Source organism: Cherax quadricarinatus, chromosome 52 (genome assembly GCF_038502225.1).
Source record: "Cherax quadricarinatus isolate ZL_2023a chromosome 52, ASM3850222v1, whole genome shotgun sequence".
In the NCBI taxonomy this organism is placed as follows: Eukaryota; Metazoa; Arthropoda; class Malacostraca; order Decapoda; family Parastacidae; genus Cherax; species Cherax quadricarinatus.
The window spans coordinates 4941775-4965362 of NC_091343.1; the positions used below are offsets into that span (position 1 = coordinate 4941775).

The 23588-nt window shown below is 46.0% G+C and overlaps 1 protein-coding gene across 4 annotated transcripts in view; it reads right to left on the reverse strand.

Annotated features, from left to right (window-relative positions):
• Positions 1-23588, reverse strand: part of Exn (Ephexin) — a 742877-nt gene that overhangs the window by 385553 nt on the left and 333736 nt on the right. For all 4 annotated transcript variants that reach the window (XM_070096018.1, XM_070096015.1, XM_070096017.1 and 1 more), the window contains exon 6: positions 6272-6453. In XM_070096018.1, coding sequence (XP_069952119.1) covers positions 6272-6453 — 182 coding nt within the window. The remainder of the gene's footprint in view (positions 1-6271; positions 6454-23588) is intronic.

The window sequence follows — 23588 nt, forward strand, 5'->3', positions numbered from 1 at the left end:
GTGGATTTGAATGGGACTACTGCATAGGCTAGTTTACCAGAGGTCTTTTTAACCCCCTCTTACTTAACCATAACCTGTCAATGTTAGGCCCGGTGGCCTGGTGGCTAAAGCTCCCGCTTCACACACGGAGGGCCCGGGTTCGATTCCCGGCGGGTGGAAACATTTCGACACGTTTCCTTACACCTGTTGTCCTGTTCACCTAGCAGCAAATAGGTACCTGGGTGTTAGTCGACTGGTGTGGGTCGCATCCTGGGGGACAAGATTAAGGACCCCAATGGAAATAAGTTAGACAGTCCTCGATGACGCACTGACTTTCTTGGGTTATCCTGGGTGGCTAACCCTCCGGGGTTAAAAATCCGAACGAAATCTTATCTTATCTTAAGTAAGATTCGTCTGGAGACAGGATGTTTCCTGACGCTGCTGGAGCTTTTGGTCATCTGACCGAGGCCTTCCACTAGGACTGTAAATATTCATACTATGGCTTTAAAAATACTGTACATTATTCGTTAAATGAATTTAAAAAAATATTATTATTTGTAATATTATTAGCACTGTGCAAGTGAGAATATAAAAGTTACCCAGCGTAGAGAGGCTCACACAGGTTTTCTATTAAATACTATGGAAGCCAGACCTGCAGGGGAGACTTCACCAGACGCAGTGATCAAGTTTCACTAGAAAAATGAGTTCTTATTTAGACTTTCGGTACATAATATATACCATTTACAATGGTCTTAAGGGCAAATAGGTGTTACGGGCGCACGAAACGTGTATTATGTAGATTTAACTGTAGATGTACCTGTTTTAAGTTATACTGTTCTGGTTCGGCTGATAACATTACGGACTGGGTACAAAATACATAACATTTTGTTGTTATTATTAACCTGGGGTAGGGAAGGTTAACCAGCCAGGATAACCCAATAAAGTCAGTGCGTCATCGAGGACTGTCTGTCTTATTCCATTGTGGTCCTTCAATCTTATCTCCCAGGATGCCACTCACAACAGTCAACTAACACCCAGGTACCTACTTACTGCTACATGAACAGGGACAGCTGGCGTTTTAAGGAAACGCGTCCTAATGTTCCCACCAGTACAGGGAAACAAACCCCGGACTTCAATGTGTGAGCTGATTGCGTTAGCACTCGAGCTACAATGGAAATACGACAGATAGTCCTCGATGACGCACTGACTACTGCGTTATCCAAGGTGATAATTAACTTTCCCTACATAAAACATTATATTACAGCCACAAGATAACCCAAACAATGTGGCATATTTTCAATGGATTTCCCTTTTTAAGATTCTCCGCATGGATGCGACTCACTTCCGTCTCTTTACACCCAGATACATACTGCTAGGTGAACAGAAGCAGCAGGTGTAAGGAAACACGACCAACGTTTCCACTCGTCTGGGGATCGAACCCCGATCCCTCAGTATGTGATCTGAGGCTGCTACCCAGTGAGCCATGAGCACTGCTTGGAAACAGGAGCAGCAGGTGTTAGGAGACTTGCCTCTGAGCGCTGCCTCGTATGGGGTTCAACCCTAGCTAGCTACTACACTATATTCAAAAGACAAGGTAATCAGTCCCTCAGCCTTGGAGTTGGTGATGAGCATCGTAGTCTTGTAGAATCTGATGCACTGCCATGAAAACTGGCGCTCATGTACAGGCGTCAGATGAGGGACGTGCAGCAGACGAAGGCATTGTCACTGGTAGGCGAGATTCCCCATTGGAAGTAAGTCAAGAAGGGTGTGGAGATGTCCTCTGTACCAAGATTCCATGATGGTGCTGTGTCTAACAAGTTGTATATGAATGGTACACAGTAATTACAAGATGAAGAATTAGACATACTTGCAACACCTGGTCTAGTTCTCAAGGATGAGCTCTAGTTCTCAAGGATGAGGTCAGGTTCTCAAGGATGAGGTTTCAGTTTTTAGGGAGGAGAATGAAAAATTAAAATATTATTTTGAGGAAAAGGATAATAAGCATAATAATGTATGTAGAGTGGCGGGCAGTAATGAAGAGAAACACTCCGGATGTAATAAGTAGAAATTGATTCCCAGAAGTGGGAGTAGAAGGATGAAACTGAGGAAGGTTGAGGCAGTGTTGAAGAGCCGGAATCACTTTGTTGTTCTACACTTGACGATAAGAAGACAGGTAGGACGAATGTCTCAGAACGGGGAGGAAAAGAACATATTTGTTAGAGACTCTCAAATTAGATATATGGATCGAGCCTTCTGTCACAGAGATAAGAAAGCAAGACAAAGGTGTGTTTCCCTGAAGCAAAGTGTGGGTGATGTAGTTAACAGGTTGGATAACATAAGTGCTGGTAGCAACCCCAACTATCTGCCTCAGTGTTGGAGGTGTTGGGAAATGTAAGAGAAAAAAGTTGTTGGCCAAATAGAAGACCAAGACTGAATTAAGTCAAAGGAAAGAATTCCAAACATATGTAGCATTTTGTATAGAAGAATGGACAGTGAATAGATGTCTAGGATTATCCTGAGTAATTTACACATTTATTACTAGGTTTGATAATTGTACCTGTGTGTACCTGTACCTAAATAAACTTATTTAGGGTAACGTGTAAATTTTTCGATAGACAAGTACCGCAAGGAATTTGAAATTCCATCGAGAACTGAAACTTGATATGTATGCTAGGGATGGAGTGCATCTTTCTGTTGCAGAGGTGGTAGCATTAGCCATATAGATCGAAGGAGCCGCTGGTGAACTGTGCAAGACTTTAAAGTGACGGAAGATAACTGCACAGGTAGGTGTGAGACACAAGAGGCTGCGGTACCTGGGAAGGCGAGGGAGCAACTATTGCCAAGAAATGTTACGAAAACGCTCAGAAAACAGAGAATATCATAAAATAGTTACTGGTAAAAACAAGGATATTTGTTCACCAAGATACAAAAGATACATCTATACATAAATAACTTTCATAAAGGAGAAACTTGTGACGACGTTTCGGTCCAACTTGAAGAATTAACTATCCAATGGTTCAAGTTAAACCAAAACGTCGTCATAAGTTTCTATAACAAGCGGATTAGTTGTATATTGTTCCAGTTACGGTACTGTACCTTTTTATCTTGACACAGCACTACTGTACAAACAGCCAGATGAAGACTCTGAGTGTGTCAGTCATGGCAGACACAACTATCCTTGAAGCTGGTGTAAAGCAGGTCCTCCAGTCCACCACTGGTAACCATATTAGGTTCAACCAAGAGAAATTTCAGTTCCCTCACTATGGAAAAATTGAGGACTTTAATACTGAAACGGAGTTTATATATGATAAACTCAGATCATTCTGCGGAGTGGAAGTTGAATGTGAGGGATTGATAATGACTGTCAAGAATAACAATGTTATTGTAACAACGGCAAGGAAAATTATATATAGTTGTAATAATGTTGGTAGAATTACCGACAATATGCTAAGATGTAACGGCTTAATAATGGTCCTGGAGAGCGAAACGTTGCCGCACTGTCACATTAGTTGCACTTGTGTCCTTTTACCTAACATAAATATTGTTGTATACTAACATGTACCTTCAAGACAAGACAAACTGCAGAACTGGAAAGAGTCCAGAGGATCTCCAGTGCTCGTATAAACTGAGTCAAGCAACTGAACTACTGGAAACGCCCGAAGGTCCTTGAAATAAACTCCTTGGAACGTAAAAGAGAAAGATACGTCATAATTTACACCTGGAAAGTTCTGGAACAAATGATCCCAAACCAGCATACTACAACCACCCCACGTGAAAGAATGATGAACAAACTAAGAGAGAATCTGGCTAGTGTAAGGGGTCCAAGAGTATTCAATATGCTCCTTTCATACACATGATGAATTACCGAGAAACCTTTGGTTGTCTTCAAGACGAAAGTTGATAAGGTTCTCAAATCAGCTGCTGATCAACTAGGCTCTGGTGCGTATGTACGTACGTTATAAACATTATAATCAAACGTCTATCCACGTATATAATAACAGGTTTATTTTGGGTATTTAGGGTGTATATGAATGAGTGTCCGTCTTGAGTGCTTGAAGAAGCAACGTACACCAGGATGTTCAGGAAAGTCAGCAGTGAGTGTGCTGAGTTACACACAAAACAACCACTCTGGTGCTGACTATCACTCTCCACCACCACCATCACCACCATCACCACCACTACCACAACACTGACCACTTCACGTCAAGACAATAACCAGCCTGTCTGTACTTATCATTATATTCATAAATATTTATCAGAAAACGTATATTAAACCGGTAACACGAGAACACTCCCAGTTAAACATGTGCGTGTGTTAAACCTATAAAACGTGACAATGTTCTCACGGTTAAACACGTAATTGTTTTATATTGTCAGGGTTTAGATTTCAATACTCATAAAATATAGTCTAGTCGACCGTGGTTGAGGACAGAGGCCTTCAACACACCGTAAACAGTGATGAAATTAAGACACATGTGCAACATCTGGGTATGTTTATTGTAGACGTTTCGCCATCCAGTGGCTTTATCAACACAAATTCCAGGACATAACTTGAAGACAGTAGAACTATGTACAGAAGATGAGGTAATCAGTCCCTCAACCTAGAAGTAGGTGCGAAACGTCTACAATAAAGGTACCCAGATGTTGCACATGTGTCTTAATTTCATCTTGTCGGTATTATATACCATTCTTACACAACACCGTAAACAGTATTTATATTTATATGCAGTCTACAGGTCGAGCGTGGTTGAGAATACCTCAACACACTGTAAACAGTATTGTAGTTGTTGAAAACACGTCAGCAAAGTATACAGTCTTCACGCTGAGTATAATGTGTGTGTGAACAACAAGACCGTACAAGTTGACTCACCTGTAGTCTGGAGTGCGACTTCAGTGCTCTAATAACAACATAAACTTACCTGTACATGCTGAAGTTCTCCCACATTGAGAGCGTCGCTTCTGCTGGTATATCACAGTCGCACACCTAATACCTTTTTGATAAATTAGACACTTGTGCAGCACTTGGGTACCTTTATTGTGGAAATGTTTCCCCAGTCAGTCTCTTCCACAGTCCAACACAGAGAAGCACGGTTGAAGACCACAACGAGTTTGATGTAATCTGTCCCTCAGTCCATCAGTCTTGATGGACTGAACATATCGACTCCAGGCTGAGGGACTCTTTACCTCAAACTCCTTCTGATCTTCAACTGTTCTTCTCTGTACTGGACTGAGGATGCCACTGACTGGCTTAAAGTTCCCACAATAAAGCTACACAAGTGTTGCACAAGTGTCTAACTGATCAACCTGTTGGTTCTCTGAACCATTTATCTACAACAGTTTTCCCCTGGCTCTACAACTAACAAGTAATGCTTCCTAAACCTATCATGATATGCATCCTGTAATGTAGTTTGTAATGTAGTGATTGGAAATAAAGAATCCTGATCATGAGGACCACAGGGCACACGATCAAAGGTTTATTTTGGCTTAAAAATGACCATCGACATTATCAGTCATTAATTAACAAGACTATTAGTCTCTGATCATGATGTCATGGGAGGCGATCTCTCATAACTAGCTCAAGCATTATTACACCTCAGGGCAAGGAAATAATAACTCAAAATCTCTATTGTTACAATGTCTAAATGAGACGTGAAGAAAGTTTTCAACATTCAACGTTAATGTTGCTTTATTTAGGAAGCATACTTGTTGTGTTCAGCTTTCCCTGGTGAGAGTGGCCCCAAGGGCCCAGTGGGCCATGATGCAGGCCCAGGGGAGGGCCATGAGCCGGGCCCCCAGTCCACACACACACACCCTGGGGCTCCAGTGTACAAGGCATCACAGGTTCATTATGAACAATGACCCACTTTGGTAAAAACAAAGTGGTAACTACCAGGGGTTGGATTCCAGTTGGTCGGTACTTAGTGGTCCCCAACCTGTCTTGTATTGCTGGAGCTTGAGTGGTCTGGGACCTACGTTATGTTACTAGATCATTAGTGACTCCAGATCTATGTATCTGAAACCTTAGTGGTCCGGAATCTGTGTGTTGATGTATCATAAGCGGTCCCGGACCTGTGTTATTTTGGACGGTTCATAGTGGACCTGGACCCCGATTCACAGTGGACCTGGACCACGATTCACAGTGGACCTGGACCACGATTCACAGTGGACCTGGACCACGATTCACAGTGCGCCTGGACCACGGTTTATAATGGACCTGGTCAAGTGTTTATGGAAGGTAATATTTAACTTGTACTCTGGAGACCCGGGTTCTAAACAAGCAGTTTGTACTCACCCTCACGCCAGCAGTACTCGATTTCGTCCTCACGGGCGGCTGGGATCGTCACGTGGGTGTGGCCGATGGTGTGGGCATGGGTGTGGTTATGGGCGTGGGCGGCCACATCCCTCACGCCCTGACTCCATGAGCGACGCCAGTTACGTGCACGCCAACGTTTGGAGCGTTGACGCATGCGTACCCTGCAGGAAAGGTGATGAGGATCAGTGGTGAGGATCAGGGGTGAGGATCAGCAGTGAGAATCAATAGAGAGGATCAGTAAAACACTAACAAGCTTCCGTTTCACAGTTTTATGACAGGAAGGTAGTACCTCCCTGGATGGTTGCTGTCTACCTTCCTGCTACCTATGTTTCTCATGACAGGAAGGTAGTACCTCCCTGGATGGTTGCTGTCTACCTTCCTGCTATCTATGTTTCTCATGACAGGAAGGTAGTACCTCCCTGGATGGTTGCTGTCTACCTTCCTGCTACCTATGTTTCTCATGACAGGAAGGTAGTACCTCCCTGGATGGTTGCTGTCTACCTTCTTGCTACCTATGTTTCTCATGACAGGAAGGTAGTACCTCCCTGGATGGATGCTGTCTACCTTCCTGCTACCTATGTTTCTCATGACAGGAAGGTAGTACCTCCCTGGATGGTTGCTGTCTACCTTCCTGCTATCTATGTTTCTCATGACAGGAAGGTAGTACCTCCCTGGATGGTTGCTGTCTACCTTCCTGCTACCTATGTTTCTCATGACAGGAAGGTAGTACCTCCGTGGATGGTTGCTGTCTACCTTCCTGCTACCTATGTTTCTCATGACAGGAAGGTTGTACCTCCCTGGATGGCTGCTGTCTACCTTCCTGCTACCTATGTTTCTCATGACAGGAAGGTAGTACCTCCCTGGATGGTTGCTGTCTACCTTCCTGCTACCTATGTTTCTCATGACAGGAAGGTAGTACCTCCCTGGATGGTTGCTGTCTACCTTCCTGCTACCTATGTTTCTCATGACAGGAAGGTAGTACCTCCCTGGATGGCTGCTGTCTACCTTCCTGCTACCTATGTTCCTTATGACAGGAAGGTAGTACCTCCCTGGATGGTTGCTGTCTACCTTCCTGCTACCTATGTTTCTTATGACAGGAAGGTAGTACCTCCCTCGATGGTTGCTGTCTACCTTCCTGCTACCTATGTTTCTTATGACAGGAAGGTAGTACCTCCCTCGATGGTTGCTGTCTACCTTCCTGCTACCTATGTTTCTCATGACAGGAAGGTAGTACCTCCCTGGATGGCTGCTGTCTACCTTCCTGCTACCTATGTTCCTTATGACAGGAAGGTAGTACCTCCCTGGATGGTTGCTGTCTACCTTCCTGCTACCTATGTTTCTCATGACAGGAAGGTAGTACCTCCCTGGATGGCTGTTGTCTACCTTCCTGCTACCTATGTTTCTCATGACAGGAAGGTAGTACCTCCCTGGATGGTTGCTGTCTACCTTCCTGCTACCTATGTTTCTCATGACAGGAAGGTAGTACCTCCCTGGATGGTTGTTGTCTACCTTCCTGCTACCTATGTTTCTCATGACAGGAAGGTAGTACCTCCCTGGATGGTTGTTGTCTACCTTCCTGCTACCTATGTTTCTCATGACAGGAAGGTAGTACCTCCCTGGATGGTTGTTGTCTACCTTCCTGCTACCTATGTTTCTCATGACAGGAAGGTAGTACCTCCCTGGATGATTGCTGTCTACCTTCCTGCTACCTATGTTTCTCATGACAGGAAGGTAGTACCTCCCTGGATGGTTGTTGTCTACCTTCCTGCTACCTATGTTTCTTATGACAGGAAGGTAGTACCTCCCTGGATGGTTGTTGTCTACCTTCCTGCTACCTATGTTTCTCATGACAGGAAGGTAGTACCTCCCTGGATGGTTGTTGTCTACCTTCCTGCTACCTATGTTTCTCATGACAGGAAGGTAGTACCTCCCTGGATGGCTGCTGTCTACCTTCCTGCTACCTGTGTTTCTTATGACAGGAAGGTAGTACCTCCCTGGATGGTTGCTGTCTACCTTCCTGCTACCTATGTTTCTCATGACAGAAAGGTAGTACCTCCCTGGATGGTTGCTGTCTACCTCCCTGCTAAGTATGTTTCTCAGGACAAGAAGGTAGTACCTCCCTGGATGGCTGCTGTCTACCTCCCTGCTACCTATGTTTCTCATGACAGGAAGGTAGTACCTCCCTGGATGGCTGCTGTCTACCTCCCTGCTACCTACGTTTCTCATGACAGGAAGGTAGTACCTCCCTGGATGGTTGCTGTCTACCTTCCTGCTACCAATGTTTCTCATGACAGGAAGGTAGTACCTCCCTGGATGGTTGCTGTCTACCTTCCTGCTATCTATGTTTCTCATGACAGGAAGGTAGTACCTCCCTGGATGGTTGCTGTCTACCTTCCTGCTACCTATGTTTCTCATGACAGGAAGGTAGTACCTCCCTGGATGGTTGCTGTCTACCTTCCTGCTACCTATGTTTCTCATGACAGGAAGGTAGTACTTCCCTGGATGGTTGCTGTCTACCTTCCTGCTACCTATGTTTCTTATGACAGGAAGGTAGTACCTCCCTGGATGGCTGCTGTCTACCTTCCTGCTACCTATGTTTCTCATGACAGGAAGGTAGTACCTCTCTGGATGGTTGTTGTCTACCTTCCTGCTACCTATGTTTCTCATGACAGGAAGGTAGTACCTCCCTGGATGGTTGCTGTCTACCTTCCTGCTACCTATGTTTCTCATGACAGGAAGTTAGTACCTCCCTGGATGGTTGCTGTCTACCTTCCTGCTACCTATGTTTCTCATGACAGGAAGGTAGTACCTCCCTGGATGGCTGCTGTCTTCCTTCCTGCTACCTATGTTTCTTATGACAGGAAGGTAGTACCTCCCTGGATGGCTGCTGTCTACCTTCCTGCTACCTATGTTTCTTATGACAGGAAGGTAGTACCTCCCTGGATGGTTGATGTCTACCTTCCTGCTACCTATGTTTCTTATGACAGGAAGGTAGTACCTCCCTGGATGGTTGCTGTCTACCTTCCTGCTACCTATGTTTCTCATGACAGGAAGGTAGTACCTCCCTGGATGGTTGCTGTCTACCTTCCTGCTACCTATGTTTCTCATGACAGGAAGGTAGTACCTCCCTGGATGGCTGCTGCCTACCTTCCTGCTACCTATGTTTCTCATGACAGGAAGGTAGTACCTCCCTGGATGGTTGCTGTCTACCTTCCTGCTACCTATGTTTCTCATGACAGAAAGGTAGTACCTCCCTGGATGGTTGCTGTCTACCTCCCTGCTAAGTATGTTTCTCAGGACAAGAAGGTAGTACCTCCCTGGATGGCTGCTGTCTACCTCCCTGCTACCTATGTTTCTCATGACAGGAAGGTAGTACCTCCCTGGATGGCTGCTGTCTACCTCCCTGCTACCTACGTTTCTCATGACAGGAAGGTAGTACCTCCCTGGATGGTTGCTGTCTACCTTCCTGCTACCAATGTTTCTCATGACAGGAAGGTAGTACCTCCCTGGATGGTTGCTGTCTACCTTCCTGCTACCTATGTTTCTCATGACAGGAAGGTAGTACCTCCCTGGATGGTTGCTGTCTACCTTCCTGCTACCTATGTTTCTCATGACAGGAAGGTAGTACCTCCCTGGATGGTTGCTGTCTACCTTCCTGCTACCTATGTTTCTCATGACAGGAAGGTAGTACTTCCCTGGATGGTTGCTGTCTACCTTCCTGCTACCTATGTTTCTTATGACAGGAAGGTAGTACCTCCCTGGATGGCTGCTGTCTACCTTCCTGCTACCTATGTTTCTCATGACAGGAAGGTAGTACCTCTCTGGATGGTTGTTGTCTACCTTCATGCTACCTATGTTTCTCATGACAGGAAGGTAGTACCTCCCTGGATGGTTGCTGTCTACCTTCCTGCTACCTATGTTTCTCATGACAGGAAGTTAGTACCTCCCTGGATGGTTGCTGTCTACCTTCCTGCTACCTATGTTTCTCATGACAGGAAGGTAGTACCTCCCTGGATGGCTGCTGTCTTCCTTCCTGCTACCTATGTTTCTTATGACAGGAAGGTAGTACCTCCCTGGATGGCTGCTGTCTACCTTCCTGCTACCTATGTTTCTTATGACAGGAAGGTAGTACCTCCCTGGATGGTTGATGTCTACCTTCCTGCTACCTATGTTTCTTATGACAGGAAGGTAGTACCTCCCTGGATGGTTGCTGTCTACCTTCCTGCTACCTATGTTTCTCATGACAGGAAGGTAGTACCTCCCTGGATGGTTGCTGTCTACCTTCCTGCTACCTATGTTTCTCATGACAGGAAGGTAGTACCTCCCTGGATGGCTGCTGTCTACCTTCCTGCTACCTGTTTCTCATGACAGGAAGGTAGTACCTCCCTGGATGGTTGCTGTCTACCTTCCTGCTACCTATGTTTCTCATGACAAGAAGGTAGTACCTCCCTGGATGGTTGCTGTCTACCTTCCTGCTACCTATGTTTCTCATGACAGGAAGGTAGTACCTCCCTGGATGGTTGCTGTCTACCTTCCTGCTACCTATGTTTCTCATGACAGGAAGTTAGTACCTCCCTGGATGGCTGCTGTCTACCTTCCTGCTACCTATGTTTCTCATGACAGGAAGGTAGTACCTCCCTGGATGGCTGCTGTCTACCTTCTTGCTACCTATGTTTCTCATGACAGGAAGGTAGTACCTCCCTGGATGGCTGCTGTCTACCTTCCTGCTACCTATGTTTCTCATGACAGGAAGGTAGTACCTCCCTGGATGGTTGCTGTCTACCTTCCTGCTACCTATGTTTCTCATGACTGGAAGTTAGTACCTCCCTGGATGGCTGCTGTCTACCTTCCTGCTACCTATGTTTCTTATGACAGGAAGGTAGTACCTCCCTGGATGGTTGCTGTCTACCTTCCTGCTACCTATGTTTCTCATGACAGGAAGGTAGTACCTCCCTGGATGGTTGCTGTCTACCTTCCTGCTAACTATGTTTCTCATGACAGGAAAGTAGTACCTCCCTGGATGGTTGCTGTCTACCTTCCTGCTACCTATGTTTCTCATGACAGGAAGGTAGTACCTCCCTGGATGGCTGCTGTCTACCTTCCTGCTACCTATGTTTCTTATGACAGGAAGGTAGTACCTTCCTGGATGGCTGCTGTCTACCTTCCTGCTACCTATGTTTCTCATGACAGGAAGGTAGTACCTCCCTGGATGGTTGCTGTCTACCTTCCTGCTACCTATGTTTCTCATGACAGGAAGGTAGTACCTCCCTGGATGGCTGCTGTCTACCTTCCTGCTACCTATGTTCCTTATGACAGGAAGGTAGTACCTCCCTGGATGGTTGCTGTCTACCTTCCTGCTACCTATGTTTCTTATGACAGGAAGGTAGTACCTCCCTCGATGGTTGCTGTCTACCTTCCTGCTACCTATGTTTCTTATGACAGGAAGGTAGTACCTCCCTCGATGGTTGCTGACTACCTTCCTGCTACCTATGTTTCTCATGACAGGAAGGTAGTACCTCCCTGGATGGCTGTTGTCTACCTTCCTGCTACCTATGTTTCTCATGACAGGAAGGTAGTACCTCCCTGGATGGTTGCTGTCTACCTTCCTGCTACCTATGTTTCTCATGACAGGAAGGTAGTACCTCCCTGGATGGTTGTTGTCTACCTCCCTGCTACCTATGTTTCTCATGACAGGAAGGTAGTACCTCCCTGGATGGTTGTTGTCTACCTCCCTGCTACCTATGTTTCTCATGACAGGAAGGTAGTACCTCCCTGGATGGTTGTTGTCTACCTCCCTGCTACCTATGTTTCTCATGACATTAAGGTAGTACCTCCCTGGATGGCTGCTGTCTACCTTCCTGCTACCTATGTTTCTCATGACAGGAAGGTAGTACCTCCCTGGATGGTTGTTGTCTACCTTCCTGCTACCTATGTTTCTTATGACAGGAAGGTAGTATCTCCCTGGATGGTTGTTGTCTACCTTCCTGCTACCTATGTTTCTCATGACAGGAAGGTAGTACCTCCCTGGATGGTTGTTGTCTACCTTCCTGCTACCTATGTTTCTCATGACAGGAAGGTAGTACCTCCCTGGATGGCTGCTGTCTACCTTCCTGCTACCTGTGTTTCTTATGACAGGAAGGTAGTACCTCCCTGGATGGTTATTGTCTACCTTCCTGCTACCTATGTTTCTCATGACAGGAAGGTAGTACCTCCCTGGATGGTTGCTGTCTACCTTCCTGCTACCTATGTTTCTCATGACAGGAAGGTAGTACCTCCCTGGATGGCTGCTGCCTACCTTCCTGCTACCTATGTTTCTCATGACAGGAAGGTAGTACCTCCCTGGATGGTTGCTGTCTACCTTCCTGCTACCTATGTTTCTCATGACAGAAAGGTAGTACCTCCCTGGATGGTTGCTGTCTACCTCCCTGCTAAGTATGTTTCTCAGGACAAGAAGGTAGTACCTCCCTGGATGGCTGCTGTCTACCTCCCTGCTACCTATGTTTCTCATGACAGGAAGGTAGTACCTCCCTGGATGGCTGCTGTCTACCTCCCTGCTACCTACGTTTCTCATGACAGGAAGGTAGTACCTCCCTGGATGGTTGCTGTCTACCTTCCTGCTACCAATGTTTCTCATGACAGGAAGGTAGTACCTCCCTGGATGGTTGCTGTCTACCTTCCTGCTACCTATGTTTCTCATGACAGGAAGGTAGTACCTCCCTGGATGGTTGCTGTCTACCTTCCTGCTACCTATGTTTCTCATGACAGGAAGGTAGTACCTCCCTGGATGGTTGCTGTCTACCTTCCTGCTACCTATGTTTCTCATGACAGGAAGGTAGTACTTCCCTGGATGGTTGCTGTTTACCTTCCTGCTACCTATGTTTCTTATGACAGGAAGGTAGTACCTCCCTGGATGGCTGCTGTCTACCTTCCTGCTACCTATGTTTCTCATGACAGGAAGGTAGTACCTCTCTGGATGGTTGTTGTCTACCTTCCTGCTACCTATGTTTCTCATGACAGGAAGGTAGTACCTCCCTGGATGGTTGCTGTCTACCTTCCTGCTACCTATGTTTCTCATGACAGGAAGTTAGTACCTCCCTGGATGGTTGCTGTCTACCTTCCTGCTACCTATGTTTCTCATGACAGGAAGGTAGTACCTCCCTGGATGGCTGCTGTCTTCCTTCCTGCTACCTATGTTTCTTATGACAGGAAGGTAGTACCTCCCTGGATGGCTGCTGTCTACCTTCCTGCTACCTATGTTTCTTATGACAGGAAGGTAGTACCTCCCTGGATGGTTGATGTCTACCTTCCTGCTACCTATGTTTCTTATGACAGGAAGGTAGTACCTCCCTGGATGGTTGCTGTCTACCTTCCTGCTACCTATGTTTCTCATGACAGGAAGGTAGTACCTCCCTGGATGGTTGCTGTCTACCTTCCTGCTACCTATGTTTCTCATGACAGGAAGGTAGTACCTCCCTGGATGGTTGCTGTCTACCTTCCTGCTACCTATGTTTCTCATGACAGGAAGGTAGTACCTCCCTGGATGGCTGCTGTCTACCTTCCTGCTACCTGTTTCTCATGACAGGAAGGTAGTACCTCCCTGGATGGTTGCTGTCTACCTTCCTGCTACCTATGTTTCTCATGACAAGAAGGTAGTACCTCCCTGGATGGTTGCTGTCTACCTTCCTGCTACCTATGTTTCTCATGACAGGAAGGTAGTACCTCCCTGGATGGTTGCTGTCTACCTTCCTGCTACCTATGTTTCTCATGACAGGAAGTTAGTACCTCCCTGGATGGCTGCTGTCTACCTTCCTGCTACCTATGTTTCTCATGACAGGAAGGTAGTACCTCCCTGGATGGCTGCTGTCTACCTTCTTGCTACCTATGTTTCTCATGACAGGAAGGTAGTACCTCCCTGGATGGCTGCTGTCTACCTTCCTGCTACCTATGTTTCTCATGACAGGAAGGTAGTACCTCCCTGGATGGTTGCTGTCTACCTTCCTGCTACCTATGTTTCTCATGACTGGAAGTTAGTACCTCCCTGGATGGCTGCTGTCTACCTTCCTGCTACCTATGTTTCTTATGACAGGAAGGTAGTACCTCCCTGGATGGTTGCTGTCTACCTTCCTGCTACCTATGTTTCTCATGACAGGAAGGTAGTACCTCCCTGGATGGTTGCTGTCTACCTTCCTGCTAACTATGTTTCTCATGACAGGAAAGTAGTACCTCCCTGGATGGTTGCTGTCTACCTTCCTGCTACCTATGTTTCTCATGACAGGAAGGTAGTACCTCCCTGGATGGCTGCTGTCTACCTTCCTGCTACCTATGTTTCTTATGACAGGAAGGTAGTACCTCCCTGGATGGCTGCTGTCTACCTTCCTGCTACCTATGTTTCTTATGACAGGAAGGTAGTACCTCCCTGGATGGTTGATGTCTACCTTCCTGCTACCTATGTTTCTTATGACAGGAAGGTAGTACCTCCCTGGATGGTTGCTGTCTACCTTCCTGCTACCTATGTTTCTCATGACAGGAAGGTAGTACCTCCCTGGATGGTTGCTGTCTACCTTCCTGCTACCTATGTTTCTCATGACAGGAAGGTAGTACCTCCCTGGATGGCTGCTGCCTACCTTCCTGCTACCTATGTTTCTCATGACAGGAAGGTAGTACCTCCCTGGATGGTTGCTGTCTACCTTCCTGCTACCTATGTTTCTCATGACAGAAAGGTAGTACCTCCCTGGATGGTTGCTGTCTACCTCCCTGCTAAGTATGTTTCTCAGGACAAGAAGGTAGTACCTCCCTGGATGGCTGCTGTCTACCTCCCTGCTACCTATGTTTCTCATGACAGGAAGGTAGTACCTCCCTGGATGGCTGCTGTCTACCTCCCTGCTACCTACGTTTCTCATGACAGGAAGGTAGTACCTCCCTGGATGGTTGCTGTCTACCTTCCTGCTACCAATGTTTCTCATGACAGGAAGGTAGTACCTCCCTGGATGGTTGCTGTCTACCTTCCTGCTACCTATGTTTCTCATGACAGGAAGGTAGTACCTCCCTGGATGGTTGCTGTCTACCTTCCTGCTACCTATGTTTCTCATGACAGGAAGGTAGTACCTCCCTGGATGGTTGCTGTCTACCTTCCTGCTACCTATGTTTCTCATGACAGGAAGGTAGTACTTCCCTGGATGGTTGCTGTCTACCTTCCTGCTACCTATGTTTCTTATGACAGGAAGGTAGTACCTCCCTGGATGGCTGCTGTCTACCTTCCTGCTACCTATGTTTCTCATGACAGGAAGGTAGTACCTCTCTGGATGGTTGTTGTCTACCTTCCTGCTACCTATGTTTCTCATGACAGGAAGGTAGTACCTCCCTGGATGGTTGCTGTCTACCTTCCTGCTACCTATGTTTCTCATGACAGGAAGTTAGTACCTCCCTGGATGGTTGCTGTCTACCTTCCTGCTACCTATGTTTCTCATGACAGGAAGGTAGTACCTCCCTGGATGGCTGCTGTCTTCCTTCCTGCTACCTATGTTTCTTATGACAGGAAGGTAGTACCTCCCTGGATGGCTGCTGTCTACCTTCCTGCTACCTATGTTTCTTATGACAGGAAGGTAGTACCTCCCTGGATGGTTGTTGTCTACCTCCCTGCTACCTATGTTTCTTATGACAGGAAGGTAGTACCTCCCTGGATGGTTGCTGTCTACCTTCCTGCTACCTACGTTTCTCATGACAGGAAGGTAGTACCTCCCTGGATGGTTGCTGTCTACCTTCCTGCTACCTATGTTTCTCATGACAGGAAGGTAGTACCTCCCTGGATGGCTGCTGTCTACCTTCCTGCTACCTGTTTCTCATGACAGGAAGGTAGTACCTCCCTGGATGGTTGCTGTCTACCTTCCTGCTACCTATGTTTCTCATGACAAGAAGGTAGTACCTCCCTGGATGGTTGCTGTCTACCTTCCTGCTACCTATGTTTCTCATGACAGGAAGGTAGTACCTCCCTGGATGGTTGCTGTCTACCTTCCTGCTACCTATGTTTCTCATGACAGGAAGTTAGTACCTCCCTGGATGGCTGCTGTCTACCTTCCTGCTACCTATGTTTCTCATGACAGGAAGGTAGTACCTCCCTGGATGGCTGCTGTCTACCTTCTTGCTACCTATGTTTCTCATGACAGGAAGGTAGTACCTCCCTGGATGGCTGCTGTCTACCTTCCTGCTACCTATGTTTCTCATGACAGGAAGGTAGTACCTCCCTGGATGGTTGCTGTCTACCTTCCTGCTACCTATGTTTCTCATGACTGGAAGTTAGTACCTCCCTGGATGGCTGCTGTCTACCTTCCTGCTACCTATGTTTCTTATGACAGGAAGGTAGTACCTCCCTGGATGGTTGCTGTCTACCTTCCTGCTACCTATGTTTCTCATGACAGGAAGGTAGTACCTCCCTGGATGGTTGCTGTCTACCTTCCTGCTAACTATGTTTCTCATGACAGGAAAGTAGTACCTCCCTGGATGGTTGCTGTCTACCTTCCTGCTACCTATGTTTCTCATGACAGGAAGGTAGTACCTCCCTGGATGGCTGCTGTCTACCTTCCTGCTACCTATGTTTCTTATGACAGGAAGGTAGTACCTTCCTGGATGGCTGCTGTCTACCTTCCTGCTACCTATGTTTCTCATGACAGGAAGGTAGTACCTCCCTGGATGGTTGCTGTCTACCTTCCTGCTACCTATGTTTCTCATGACAGGAAGGTAGTACCTCCCTGGATGGCTGCTGTCTACCTTCCTGCTACCTATGTTCCTTATGACAGGAAGGTAGTACCTCCCTGGATGGTTGCTGTCTACCTTCCTGCTACCTATGTTTCTTATGACAGGAAGGTAGTACCTCCCTCGATGGTTGCTGTCTACCTTCCTGCTACCTATGTTTCTTATGACAGGAAGGTAGTACCTCCCTCGATGGTTGCTGACTACCTTCCTGCTACCTATGTTTCTCATGACAGGAAGGTAGTACCTCCCTGGATGGCTGTTGTCTACCTTCCTGCTACCTATGTTTCTCATGACAGGAAGGTAGTACCTCCCTGGATGGTTGCTGTCTACCTTCCTGCTACCTATGTTTCTCATGACAGGAAGGTAGTACCTCCCTGGATGGTTGTTGTCTACCTTCCTGCTACCTATGTTTCTCATGACAGGAAGGTAGTACCTCCCTGGATGGCTGCTGTCTACCTTCCTGCTACCTGTGTTTCTTATGACAGGAAGGTAGTACCTCCCTGGATGGTTATTGTCTACCTTCCTGCTACCTATGTTTCTCATGACAGGAAGGTAGTACCTCCCTGGATGGTTGCTGTCTACCTTCCTGCTACCTATGTTTCTCATGACAGGAAGGTAGTACCTCCCTGGATGGCTGCTGCCTACCTTCCTGCTACCTATGTTTCTCATGACAGGAAGGTAGTACCTCCCTGGATGGTTGCTGTCTACCTTCCTGCTACCTATGTTTCTCATGACAGAAAGGTAGTACCTCCCTGGATGGTTGCTGTCTACCTCCCTGCTAAGTATGTTTCTCAGGACAAGAAGGTAGTACCTCCCTGGATGGCTGCTGTCTACCTCCCTGCTACCTATGTTTCTCATGACAGGAAGGTAGTACCTCCCTGGATGGCTGCTGTCTACCTCCCTGCTACCTACGTTTCTCATGACAGGAAGGTAGTACCTCCCTGGATGGTTGCTGTCTACCTTCCTGCTACCAATGTTTCTCATGACAGGAAGGTAGTACCTCCCTGGATGGTTGCTGTCTACCTTCCTGCTACCTATGTTTCTCATGACAGGAAGGTAGTACCTCCCTGGATGGTTGCTGTCTACCTTCCTGCTACCTATGTTTCTCATGACAGGAAGGTAGTACCTCCCTGGATGGTTGCTGTCTACCTTCCTGCTACCTATGTTTCTCATGACAGGAAGGTAGTACTTCCCTGGATGGTTGCTGTCTACCTTCCTGCTACCTATGTTTCTTATGACAGGAAGGTAGTACCTCCCTGGATGGCTGCTGTCTACCTTCCTGCTACCTATGTTTCTCATGACAGGAAGGTAGTACCTCTCTGGATGGTTGTTGTCTACCTTCCTGCTACCTATGTTTCTCATGACAGGAAGGTAGTACCTCCCTGGATGGTTGCTGTCTACCTTCCTGCTACCTATGTTTCTCATGACAGGAAGTTAGTACCTCCCTGGATGGTTGCTGTCTACCTTCCTGCTACCTATGTTTCTCATGACAGGAAGGTAGTACCTCCCTGGATGGCTGCTGTCTTCCTTCCTGCTACCTATGTTTCTTATGACAGGAAGGTAGTACCTCCCTGGATGGCTGCTGTCTACCTTCCTGCTACCTATGTTTCTTATGACAGGAAGGTAGTACCTCCCTGGATGGTTGATGTCTACCTTCCTGCTACCTATGTTTCTTATGACAGGAAGGTAGTACCTCCCTGGATGGTTGCTGTCTACCTTCCTGCTACCTATGTTTCTCATGACAGGAAGGTAGTACCTCCCTGGATGGTTGCTGTCTACCTTCCTGCTACCTATGTTTCTCATGACAGGAAGGTAGTACCTCCCTGGATGGTTGCTGTCTACCTTCCTGCTACCTATGTTTCTCATGACAGGAAGGTAGTACCTCCCTGGATGGCTGCTGTCTACCTTCCTGCTACCTGTTTCTCATGACAGGAAGGTAGTACCTCCCTGGATGGTTGCTGTCTACCTTCCTGCTACCTATGTTTCTCATGACAAGAAGGTAGTACCTCCCTGGATGGTTGCTGTCTACCTTCCTGCTACCTATGTTTCTCATGACAGGAAGGTAGTACCTCCCTGGATGGTTGCTGTCTACCTTCCTGCTACCTATGTTTCTCATGACAGGAAGTTAGTACCTCCCTGGATGGCTGCTGTCTACCTTCCTGCTACCTATGTTTCTCATGACAGGAAGGTAGTACCTCCCTGGATGGCTGCTGTCTACCTTCTTGCTACCTATGTTTCTCATGACAGGAAGGTAGTACCTCCCTGGATGGCTGCTGTCTACCTTCCTGCTACCTATGTTTCTCATGACAGGAAGGTAGTACCTCCCTGGATGGTTGCTGTCTACCTTCCTGCTACCTATGTTTCTCATGACTGGAAGTTAGTACCTCCCTGGATGGCTGCTGTCTACCTTCCTGCTACCTATGTTTCTTATGACAGGAAGGTAGTACCTCCCTGGATGGTTGCTGTCTACCTTCCTGCTACCTATGTTTCTCATGACAGGAAGGTAGTACCTCCCTGGATGGTTGCTGTCTACCTTCCTGCTAACTATGTTTCTCATGACAGGAAAGTAGTACCTCCCTGGATGGTTGCTGTCTACCTTCCTGCTACCTATGTTTCTCATGACAGGAAGGTAGTACCTCCCTGGATGGCTGCTGTCTACCTTCCTGCTACCTATGTTTCTTATGACAGGAAGGTAGTACCTCCCTGGATGGCTGCTGTCTACCTTCCTGCTACCTATGTTTCTCATGACAGGAAGGTAGTACCTCCCTGGATGGTTGCTGTCTACCTTCCTGCTACCTATGTTTCTTATGACAGGAAGGTAGTACCTCCCTGGATGGTTGCTGTCTACCTCACTAGTACCTCCTGGTACCTAACACCTAGCACAGGCTGAAGGACGGGAGGGGGGGGGGAGGGAATGATCACATTCATACATGAACTAGAAGCAATCAGGCGAGAAAGTCAGGTTTTGTGGCATAATTAAGAAAAAGTAAGTGCTGAAGAAAGTTGGCTGAGGTAGGAGACACTGACCTCACACAAAGCCTGACACTCGTGTACATTATAACATTGTGCACATTCCCCGACACCCCCGCCGCCAGACGTGTATCGCTGCCTTTTTTGCCTTGACCTATTACTGGTGAAATAAACCATTTATAGATATATAACCCAACCTAACCTAACTAATCCTAACTTTTAAAAATCGGGCCTTTAATAAAATATGGAACACGAACTGACAACTAGAAAATGAATGAAATACTGAACTAACAATAAAAGATTGACGACCTAAGTTAGTGCTTCACGTACAAGATGTCAACACTACGAACATTCTGAATTTTCTGATATAATCTTGACCACACTTGACTTCGAAGAAGCGATTAACTGAACGCTTCTTCACTCTGTCCTGGGACCGAACTCGTAGAATTCCTTAAATATTATAAGGAGAAGAAGCCTGGACACTGAAGTCATCCCAGTTATTAAAAAAAAGCACCGATATTGCCCCACTCCTACAAAGTTGGTAGTAAAGGAAGTGCAAAACACTATAGACCAATAACCCTGACATACAACATTATTAAGATTTTTTAAAACGGTTTTGAGAAGTAAGATTGTCGATCACCTGGAAATACAGCAACTTCATAAACCAGGTCAACAGGATCAGAACATGTCAGTCCTTTCTTTCTCAGTTGGTAGACCATTATTACAACATGGTCTTGGATACACTGAAGACAAACGAAAAGCCTTCAACAAGTGTAACTATGAGGTAATTCCATACAAAATGCATACAAAAAGAATAATGGATACTAATAATTTAGGTCGCAAACAGTAATGATAAAGAGAATGAATTAGAGGCTGCCACAGTACTACGCTATGTTCCCCAAGGCCCAGTACTCACCCCACTTCTCTTACTCATTCTCATATCTATCATAGTCAGGGACATAAACAATAACACTCATCCTTTACAGACGATACAATAATCTGTATGAAAGTGGCAACATGTAAGACACAATCTCTCCAAGCTGATATAAACCGTCTTCCAGTGGACCACTGACAAAAATATGATGCTACACGACATATTCCGAGTGCTACGTTACGGTAAAATAAAGGAAATAAAAACGAGCTCAGAGTACAGAAACTGGAATCACTCAGCAGAATGGAAATTGAATGTTATAAACGTGGGGATAATATCACAGGATCTCGTGTTCACGAGCATAACAATGTTGCTATCGTAACTGTGAGGAAAATGTAGAGAACTGTCAAAAAACAAGAGAAGTCAAACCAATAATGATATTCTTCAGGTCACTCGTCTCTCTCTGGTGATGACCGCGACACGCGTAACGTAATCATGACACCCATGATATACCAGTGACATCCGTGACATATCAGTGATACATCAGTGACATAACCGTGACACACCCGCGACATCTGTGACACAACTATTACCAGGTATTCTATTATGGAAAAAACTTAGAAAATAAAAAATAGAAATGAGTTAAAAACTAATACTAACTCCTCAATAGAACAACAGCTATGATTAGTATAATCACGGGGAGCGCTAAACCCGTAGGGTTATACAGCGCATGTAGGGGGTATAAAAGATATTCAGGCTCAATTCAGGGAACCGGAGCACAGATCCAATTCTCTAGATCAAGAACCCTTCAGCAGCGTCAAGGAACCTCCTTTGAGGGGAGAACAACAGCTAATGTGAAGGACTTGAATGTGATAACGTCAGACAATTTGACTTTCAATAATCAAAACACTGTCATCATCACAACATGGAAAATGAGAGGATGGGTAACGAGAACCTTCAAAACAAGGGATACCAAGCCAATAATCGTTTATGTCACTTGTTCTCTCCCGGGAAGAATACTGCTGTACATTAGCAGCCCCTTTTAAGATGGGTGAAATTGCAGCTCTAGAGAATGTGCAGAGAACCACGTATAAGTTCAGTCAAGCACCATAATTACTGGGAACGTTTGAAGTCTCTTGACCTGTATTCCTCGGGACGCAGGCTAGAAAAATGTATCATAATTTACACCTGAAAAATTCTAGAGGGATCGGTCCCAAACCTGCACACTACGAAAGCAAGAAGCTCGGAAGATTGTAAAATACCCTTTAAGGAAAATCAGGTGAGTACACTGAAAAACAACACAAAAAGTGTAAGGGGTCCAAGATTATTAAACAACCTCCCACAATACATAAGCAGGGATTACCAATAAGCCCTGTGCTATCTTCAAGACTGTTGAGCTTAACATATCTTCATATACATATGGTATCATCTGCTAACAATGAGTAGTGGCATCTGTGATGCCACATATTAGCTATGGTGCCCCAGTGGAATGCGGGTCACTCAGGTCTGGTGTCTATCACCCTCCCCCCCACTAGTCTGGCCCACCAAAATCCGCCTGTATCCTAAAGACTAACGGTGATAAAGCACGTGGGCACAACAGACAGCCACATCAAATGACAGATGAACAAAAATGGGGTTCAAGAGCTGGAGGTCAACTCACACAGACGCATCTAATCAGGTACAAAACTACTAATTAAGACAGCCCAGCCTGTGTCCTGACCAACAAAAAGTCACAATACCGTGACTGGAACAATACATAAATAACCCGCACATACGCGAGAGAAGTTTACGACGATCTTTGAGTCAGTCAGACCTGGACCATTTACAAAGTCAGTTCAAGTCGAACCGAAACGTCGTCGTAGGTTCTCTCTCCTATGTGCAGGTTATTTGTATAATGTGTCCTGATGTCCATGTTAATGATCACCTGATCAATCAGGTTATTGCTACCTGCATGTACAAACACTCGTGCTTACAAATCTACAGATGTACACAGTAACTACACATGTACACCAACATATGAAACACACACATGCTTGCAAAAAAGAATCACCATACATACACAGGTTCAGACACAAACTACAAACATCCACGATTAAGTAAATACACCAATTTGCCACACTTACAAAATAATGAATAAAATAATAGACATTAGCGGTTGTAAAACTAGAGAGAGTAAGAGCAGACACTAAACTTCACTTAACCGACTTTCCTTTTTTCTTTGGAAGCGAGAGAGTGAATATGAAAGTAGTAAAGGAAGGTTTGCTTTAGTCTCTCCTCTTAATAACAATGTTGCTAGTGTGATGGCATGTTATCTGACTTGCCACACTTTGACTCCAAGAAACCTTCACCGAGGCTGTGGCCAAACATTTCTTAGACATTCTGGACCATGTTGACATGATGGCATCACGCAGCTGCTCTATTTAACTGAGATCTGGTGACCGTGGAGGCCACTGGAGTACATAGAGCTCATTGTCATGTGTGGAACCAGCTGGAGATGAGACATGTGCTCTGTGACATCACTACCACCAGCCAAACGACGTTTTTTTTCAGTTTTTAACTATTAAGTTTTGGTAAGTTTGTGTCCACTGTAACATGTGGTTATTTGAGTTACTGTCTCCTTCCTGTCAACTTGACCCAGTCTAGCCGTTCTCCTCTAACGTGTCACTAACAAGGTACTTTTACCCACAAAACCGCAGCTCACTGGAT